Source organism: Piliocolobus tephrosceles, unplaced genomic scaffold, assembly GCF_002776525.5.
Source record: "Piliocolobus tephrosceles isolate RC106 unplaced genomic scaffold, ASM277652v3 unscaffolded_33056, whole genome shotgun sequence".
Classification (NCBI taxonomy): Eukaryota; Metazoa; Chordata; class Mammalia; order Primates; family Cercopithecidae; genus Piliocolobus; species Piliocolobus tephrosceles.
Window position 1 is genome coordinate 657 of NW_022316595.1, and position 8,663 is coordinate 9,319.

Here is an 8,663-nt window from a genome sequence, read left to right on the forward strand (position 1 = left end):
CTCCTTTTCAACCCCCATTCCCTCTTCTCTCTCCTCCCTTCCTTTCTCTCCCTTCTCCTCCCCTCTCTTTATCCTTCCTCTTCCTTCGGCTCCCCGCCTCTGCTTCCCTCCTCTCCTGTCCTTTCCCATCCCCTCCCCCTTCAGCCCCCATCCTGCTCCTCCCACCCCAGCGGTCACATGGGGGCGCCGCCGGATTTAAGCTTAATCTGCCTGGTGCTCAGCACAGCAGCCTGGCTGTGGCGCCTGCTGACTGAGCTAGTCTTGGGGTCCTGGGGAAGGGGGCTGGAGGAGTGCCCACAGCCTCCCCTTCATGAGCTTGGGGCTGGCGGGGGCACAGGAGGTGGAGCTGACACTAGAGACGGTTATCCAGGTGGGTCCTGGGGGCTGTGCTCACCCTGTCTGGGGCAGGGTAGCGTGGACTTAGCAGGAGTGGTGAGAGGTGTGTACGACTTGGGGGTCAAGGGGTGGGAGAGGTGTGGTGGTGGTGAGGCATAAGGGGACCCCGCTTGCAGTTCCTGGCAAGACGGGGGGCAGAGGTACACACAGGGTGCACCTGCTGTGGCTCCCTCATCCCAGTGCCCTGCATTGGGAGAAGGGGGGTCCCTACTTCCAGATTTTGGGGTTCAGGGGACCTCTGGCATAGCTGGATCCTCATCCATCTAGGGTCAGAGCCGGATTTGAGCCCCCAACACTGGACTGCCTCAGTGGGGTTTGGGAGTTGCCCGTGGGGTTTGGTTCACATCTCTGGCCCTGGGTGGCCTTCCAGGGGCAGGGAGCGCACAAGAGGCTCCTCCCACGGGGATTTTTTGGATTCTAACTCCCAGGCTTCACTCCAGCTTGAGGGGCTCCTGGGGACCCATATCTTGGGCAGTAGGACTTGGCTCTCCCCCTGAGGCCAGGGAGTCCTAGGTCCCAGGTCCCCTGAAGACCCTCTCGCTTTTCCCACAGACACTGGAGAGCAGCGTCCTGTGCCAGGAGGAGGGCTTGGGCACGCGGGAACTGGCCCAGGACGCTCAGACCACCAGCCTTCCTGCCCGCATCAAGGAGATTGTCACCCGCAACCTCTCCCAGCCTGAGAGCCCAGGTGCCACCCCCATCCGCTCCCCTCCACAGACACCACCCACATTTTACCTCTTTGCATGTCCCTTTCCTGAGCAGTCACCATGATGATCATGACTGTAATTCGCTGTGGGGCAGGCACAGCCTTATGATGGAAGAACCCATTTTACAGATGAGGAAACAGGCTCAGGGATGTAATTTGTCCAGATTTATTTCGCATGTGGTGCAACTAGAAGGAAGGGCTGAGCATCCCCTCCGTGCTTGCCTGTAGCCTGCTGCAAAGATGTGAACCCCAAATCCCATATTCCCACCCGGGGAAGGTGTGAGCTGGTTGATCCCAAGATATAGGGAGAGGGCAGCTCAGCTCAGACCAGGGTTTTGCGCTGTCCATGCATTTCCCACGTAGGCAGGAAGGCGGATGGTCCCTGCTTCTCTCAGTGGGTGGCACACATGGTGTCATTATGTGGCTTGAGGGTCTGGGAACTGGCACAGTCAGTTGCAGCTGGTGTGCTGGCAGCTCTCCGTGATGGCGTTTTGGTGTTCTAACCATTGTCTCTGTTCAACTGACAAGCTACAGACGGGCCCCCTCCTCGGGAGCACCAGGGATGTTGGTGCGCTGGAGCCCCAGACAGAGAGAGACTCTGGGGACCCTCACCCTGACACCTGGGGCGTATGTCCAGTTCTCCCAGGGTAGAAGGAAACCCACAGGAGGTGGACAACCGCGCTTCTCCCGCTGGCCTTTCTTTCCCTCTTCTCTCTTTCTCCTCCTCACAACCTGACCTACGCTATCCTGAGTCCTAGCCTTTAAAGTTCCATGAAGCTCTTCCCTCGAGCACGGCTTTGATGCTTTTCTGGGAGGATCTGGTTACTATTCTACCTTTTCTTTTTTTTTTTTTGAGACAGAGTCTCGCTGTGTTGCCCAGGCTGGATTGCAATGGTGCAATCTCGGCTCACTGCAACCTCCGCCTCCCGGGTTGCATTATTCAAGTGATTCTCCTGTCTCAGCCTCCCAAGTAGCTGGGACTACAGGCATATACCACTATGCCCAACTAATTTTTGTAATTTCAGTAGAGACAGGACTTCACCATGTTGGCCAGGCTAGTCTCAAATTCCTGACCTCAGGTGATCCTCCCATCTCGCCTCCCAAAGTGCTAGGATTACAGGCGTGAGTCCGCGCCCGCCCCACCCATTTTACAAATAAGTAAAACAGGCCCCAGAGAAGAATAGTAATTGGAAAAGGAGGGAGCAAGAACTCAGGGGTCTCCTGGCTCCTAGACTGAGCCTCTCTCCTGCACCTCCAAAACCTGCTGGGCCACACTTTAGCTGGAGCTGTGTTCACTTTACGTCCAGCTTTGTATCCCCTCCTTGCCTTCCTCCCTGTTCTCAGCTCTGTTTGCAGGCCTAATGCTGCAGCCATTCCCACCTGGGCTCCTCCCAGGGGCCTGGATGGTTTTCTTGCCCTCCCCATGGCGGGAGGATGTCCCACTGGACCCAGAAGCCAACCATGTGCCCACTGTCCCTTGCCAGCCCCACTGCCGGCCACGGAGATGGCATCGCTGCTGTCACTGCAGGAGGAGAACCAGCTGCTGCAGCAGGAGCTGTCCCGCGTGGAGGACCTGCTGGTCCAGAGCCGTGCCAAGTGTGATGAACTGGCCATTAAGTACAACGCGGTCAGCGAGAGGGTGGGTGCCGCCCAGGTGGTGGGTTAGGCCAGGGCTCCCCTGGTTTGAGGGCATGGAGGCATCTAGACCAGGCCCACACACGGGGCAAAAGATGGGCCCTGGTGTCAGGTTGGCCTGAGCTTGGATTGAGGCTCTGCCACCTTGAGTGGCGTTGAACAAATCACTACATTCTTCAAGCCTGTTTTCTGTAGTGGGGATTGTAATGGGACGTGGAGTTGTGTGAATAATGGGAAATAATAGAATAAAGTGCCTGGCATAGGCCTGTTAGGGGTGCGGGACAGGCCTGTCCCAGGCCTGTTAGGGGTGCGTCTGTCCCAGGCCTGTTAGGGGTGCGGGACACAGAACGAGATCCCTAGAGATTCCTGCCCCTTGAGTTTCTGGGCATCTCCCCGTGCTACCATTGCCACGGGCCTTGGGGCTGAAGCAGTGGCTGGATGCTGGCTCGAGGCTGGTGTGGGCATCCGCGGTGCTCTGCAGGCCATCTGGGGCAGCCACAAGACCTGCTGCCACTGCCTATTGGAATGGGTTCCAGGCAGGGAAGGAAGGAGAAGCAGGCCTGTCTGCATGTCCAGGCAGGTTTCACATCACCCGTGCTGCAGGCTTGTGGGGGTCCCACGGCCTGGGGCGGGAGCTGGGTGTGAGCTGGTGCCAGGGGTGCGGGATGCTCTTGATGCACTGTCTGCTTTGGGCCTCCAGGTGGCCGGGAGGTGACCCTGGGAAGTTGGTGGTGGCTGAAGATTGGTAAGGGGGTTGCAAGTGGGACCGAGTGTATGTGTGCAGATGGGAGGAATGCAGGTGGCAGTAGCGTATTAATAGTAGCTACTGTTTATTGAGTGCCTAGTATGTGCCAGGCATGTGCTGAGTGTTTCACATTTAATACACCAAATTCGGGACCATTATGATGCCCATTTAACAAAGGAGAAAACAGAAGCTCAGGGAGGGGAAGCACCATGCTGGGGGCACACAGCCGGTTAAGGCGAGACACCAGGTCTTCCAACTCACAGCCCTGGGGTTCTGGTTTCTAGACTAACCCAGTCTAGAACCAAAGCTCTGAAGTTTTGTTTCCTACGTACGGAAAGAGACTCTGGGCTAGGGATTTCAGGGCACAGCTGGCCCCCACAAAGTTGGAAGGGACCCAGAGAGGCAGGGGCTGGTCCAGGGTCCCCTGTGTGGTAGTGGCAGAGCTAGGGTTGGCGTGGGACCCCTGAGCTGGGCTTGTCCAGGCTGGAGCCTGCACTGGGAGGAGGGTGTGTGTTCCTGTGTGTGACTGTGGGGCGTGTCCGTGTCCTGGGATTTGCCTGGCTGGACAAACCCCCGACTAGTTGGGACTTGTAGAGGAGCCGGGTAGGCGGCCCGCAGTGGCCCCTAGCATCAGGACAGTGGAGAGCTAGTTTTCCCAGGGTCTGCAGCGGGTGTGTAGGGCATGCTGGCCCCAGTCTTGCATTGTCAGTGGTGATGGGGCTCTGAGCCAGCCCTCCCTTTTCTTTTGGCCCATGCATGGCACAGTGCCACACCCCCAGGGCCTGCCTCTTAAATGCCACCTTCTGAAGCTAGCCCTGCCCCCAGTTGGCAGGGAAGGGAAGAGGTGGGAGGTGACAGGTTCCTCCTCTGCTGGGACACAGCAGCTGGGGCTGGGACTGCAGCACAGGGGGTCTGGGTTAGTGTGGAAAGCTCCCTCCTGTGGCTAGGGGGGCCCCAAATGGCACGCAGAGGGCGCCCACTGCTTCAGTTGTCCTCTATCCACCATGGTTTGAATGAGGCCCCACCTGGAGGCAGAGGTGGAACAGGAATGACTGCAAAGGCCTTTCCTGGAGGGCGGGTCCCCAGAGAACTTCAGAGCCTAGAGATCATCTTATCACAGATAGGAAAAGTAAGTCCTGGAGAGGGGGCATGATAGGCCCAAGGTCAGTGGTGGTGCTGGGCTGAGACCCTTGGTCCAGGGCTCTGCAGTTGGGCAGCATTCTTTCCCTGCCACTCCCTTGTCCCCATGGCCACAGGTGGCAAGTGCCTGCCCCTGCGGCCCTCATTGGCATGGTGGCCTGGGTTGGGGGACAGTCAGCGAGATTGTTGTGATCTTTCCAAACCTGCAGCACCCCTGGCATGGGGAGTGGAGGGAGGGTCAGGTCTGTGTCCTATTGACTGCATGTCCTGCAGGGAAACTGAGGAACTCCCAGAGGCCACCTCCCAGCCAAGAGAGGACCTCAGGCCCCCTATGGGGATCCCCCCCTTCTTGCTGTCCCTGAGAAGCAGGTGTAGGCGCAGCCGAGAATGGAAAGGAGGGAGTGGCCACGCCTCCCTTGGCTCCAGAGGACAGACCCCCTGGGCTCCCTCGTGTCCATAGCAACCTGGAAAGAGTAAATTGAATGGCGGTCTGAGGGCAGCGGTTGCTAGGGGAGACCGTCAACTTCTTTCATCTCTGGCTTAGTGGCAGCCTCCTTCCCTTTTGAATTGCAAGTAAAATTGAAAGACTGTTCTCTGCGGGGTGAAGTTTGTGGAAAGGGGTGAGGTGTGGCCAAGAGGGTCCTGGCTCTGATTCTGAGCATTGGAGAAAGGGGAGGAGAACCCGGCAACGGCCTGAACCCCTCTGTGTCCCAGAGGCAAACAGTACCTGCTTCACACAGATGTGCAGTGTGGACACGACACGGGCCACACCGGGCCCCACACAGTGACACACAGATGCACAAAACATGCCACAAACAACATAGCGAGACCCTAAAGCCAAGCCACACAAAAACACTCCAATTCACAGACTGTGCAGTGTAACCCGCACCCACAGATGGTGAGTGCGGGGCTAGTGTCAGAGTCAGCTGGGCTGGGGTGTTGTCCCTGCTGGGTGCCCCCGACCCACTGTGCGCTCTCACACTGCCCTGCCCCCCCCCCACCTCCCTTCCCCCAACAGCTGGGGAAGATCAGGGGCAGCAGGTGCCTTAAGGGAGTTGAGAGGGTTCCATCGCTGGTAGGGGCAGCCAGAGCCCACAGGGGTCTGAGGATACAGGGGATGGGAGCTGCCTGGGGGTGGAGGAAGGGCGGCAGCAGCAGAGGCTTTCCTGAGATGAGGACGAAGGGGGCCTTTTTTTTTTTTTTAAGACGGAGTCTTGGGCTGGACACTGTGGCTCATGCTTGTAATCCCAGCACTTTGGCAGGCTGAGGAGGGCAGATCATGAGGTCAGGAGTTCGAGATCAGCCTGGCCAACATAGTGAAACCCCATCTCTACTAAAAATACAAAAAATTAGCCAGGCGTTGTGGCATGCACCTGTAGTCCCAGCTATTTGGGAGCCTGAGGCAGGAGAATTCCTTGAATCTGGGAGGCAGAGGTTGCAGTGAGCCGAGATCGCGCCATTGCATTCCAGCCCAGGAGACAGCGTGAGACTGTCTCAGTAAAATAAAATAAAAATAAATAAAGATGGAGTCTTGCTCTGTTGCCCAGGCTGGAGTGCAGTGGCGTGATCTCGGCTCACTGCAACCTCCGCCTCCCAGGTTCAAGCGATTCTCCTGCCTCAGCCTCCTGAGTAACTGGGATTACAGGTGCATGTCACCACGCCCGGCTAATTTTTGTATTTTTAGTAGAGACGGGGTTTCATCATGTTGTCCAGGCTGGTCTCGAACCCCTGACTTCAAGTGATCCACCCACCTTGGCCTCCCAAAGTGCTGGGATTACAGGCGTGAGCCACTGCACCCAGCCAGAAGGTGGCATTAATATACAGGCGCCGTATAGGGCAACATCTATGCACATCTCTTACAAATTACAAATTTTAATGCTGTATATTTGAGGGGGTTCATTCGTGTCCCCCGGGGATATTTGAGGTTGCCTGTATGTGTTATTGTGCGCATATCTTTAAGCTCACATATGCATAGGTGGATTGACACCTCTGTTTTGAATATATTCCCATGAGCTCATGCTATTAATTCACCATCACAACAAATATTTTACCAAGCATGTGCCATGCATACCACAGCCACCATTCTAGTACTAAGATACACTGAGGAACAAAAAATCCAGGCTTTCCTGAGCTCACATTGGGGTGGGGGCGTGGTGGGGAGACACAGGCATCAATGTAATAAACAGAAACCACGACAGGGCTGAGTGTTCCGGAGGAGAGGCACCTGGTGTACTGAGGCCCCTGAGGTTGATCCCAGGTGCACCTTTGAGCTTTGCCTGCATGGTTTGGGTTTGTGGGCTCACCTGCATGTGTCCATGCATGCCCCATCTGCATGTCTGTGCATGGCTGCATCACCCCCTGCACATGTGCACTGCCCCGGGCTTGCCCACATGTGCCTGCTCCCCAGGGTGCCAGACTATCAGCCTACAAGGCATTGTGGGTCTGGGCCCAGCCTGGTGCCCCCTACAGAGGCCTGAGCCTGCCTTCCCAGGAGGCCCAGGACTCTCACCCACGGCCCTTCCCTGCAGCTGGAGCAGACTCTGCGGCTGGAGTCTGGGGAGCTGGAGACGCAGGAGCCCAGGGGGCTGGTACGGCAGAGCGTGGAGTTGCGGAGGCAGCTGCAGGAGGAGCAGGCCTCCTACCGACGCAAGCTGCAGGCCTACCAGGAGGGCCAGCAGCGGCAGGCCCAGCTTGTACAGCGGCTGCAGGGCAAGGTCAGGGCCACCCACTCCTGCTCCTGCCCTCCCACGTGTTCACTTTGCCCTGCCCCAACCCCTGGGGCTCACCATCAACTCCCCATCCCCAGATTCTCCAGTACAAGAAGAGGTGCTCGGAGCTGGAGCAGCAGCTGCTGGAGAGATCTAGAGAGCTGGAGCAGCAGCGACTGAGGGTGGGTGCCAGGGTGGGGCAGGGGCAGGCCCTGCCCTCTACCTGTCTAGCCTGATGCTTTAACCTTTCTCCCACTCAGGACACAGAACACAGCCAAGACCTGGAGAGCGCCCTCATTCGGCTGGAAGAGGAGCAGCAGAGGTGAGGGCGCAGCAGGGAGGGCCAGGGCTGGCAGGTGGTCCCCTGGGCGAGTGCCTGCTGATCCCCTGTGCCCCATTCAGGAGTGCCAGTCTGGCCCAGGTGAATGCCATGCTCCGAGAACAGCTTGACCAGGCAGGCTCGGCCAACCAGGCTCTGAGTGAGGACATACGAAAGGTGACCAGCGACTGGGCACGCAGCCGCAAGGAGCTGGAGCAGCGGGAGGCAGCATGGAGGCGTGAGGAGGAGGTGGGCATGGGGGTGCAGGGAGGCCAGCTTGACCCAAGGGGAAGGTGCACTGCAGAGGAGGGAGGATTCAGAATCCTGGAGAGGGAGAGGGAGCACTGTCCAAGGGAGCATGTTAGCAGAAGTAAATAGCCATCATCACAATAGCTGGTCTTATCGATGCGTAGCATGTACCATGTGCATGGTGTGCATTGACCTTTATTCCTTGTGATAACAGCATGTGGTAGGTGCTGTCATTCTCCTGATTATAAAGAGAGGTTAAAGCCGGTTGCTGTGGCTCACGCCTGTAATCCCAGCACTTTGGGAGGCTGAGGCAGGTGGATCACCTGAGGTCAGGAGTTCGAGACCAGTCTGGCCAACATGGTGAAACCCCATCTCTACTGAAAATACAAAAAATAGCCGGGCGTGGTGGCACACACCTGTAATCCTAGCTATTCAGGAGGCTAAGAGATCGTGCCACTGCACTGCATCCTGGGCAACAGAGCAAGACTCTGTGTCAAAATAAATAAAGACAGGTTAAGTAACCTGCCCACAGTCATGCAACTGGCAGCTGAGAGGCAAACGTAGGTCCCTTGCATTTTTTCCCTTCCTTGTTGCCTCTTGCAACCAAAAGAGGACTTGAAAGCCAGGTCCCTGTGCAGGAGGGAGCCATGAGGCTTGGGAGGCTGAGCGTGGCTGCTGGGACACCACTCTGTGCACAGGCCCACAGGAAGACCCGCTGCCTTGAACGGTGGTGCCTCCTGGAATGGTCGGAGATGGGGGAGGCTG

General features: G+C 57.4%; 1 protein-coding gene across 1 annotated transcript; it reads left to right on the top strand.

Annotated features, from left to right (window-relative positions):
- Window positions 1-839: 839 nt before the first annotated feature.
- Window positions 840-7,898, top strand: LOC113222666 (rootletin-like; the record flags this gene model as incomplete). Its single annotated transcript, XM_026452312.1, has 6 exons — window positions 840-1,084; window positions 2,587-2,741; window positions 7,151-7,336; window positions 7,429-7,512; window positions 7,591-7,652; window positions 7,733-7,898. Coding segments are annotated over exons 2-6 (633 nt in total), but the record flags the coding sequence as incomplete, so codon positions are not given.
- Window positions 7,899-8,663: the final 765 nt, after the last annotated feature.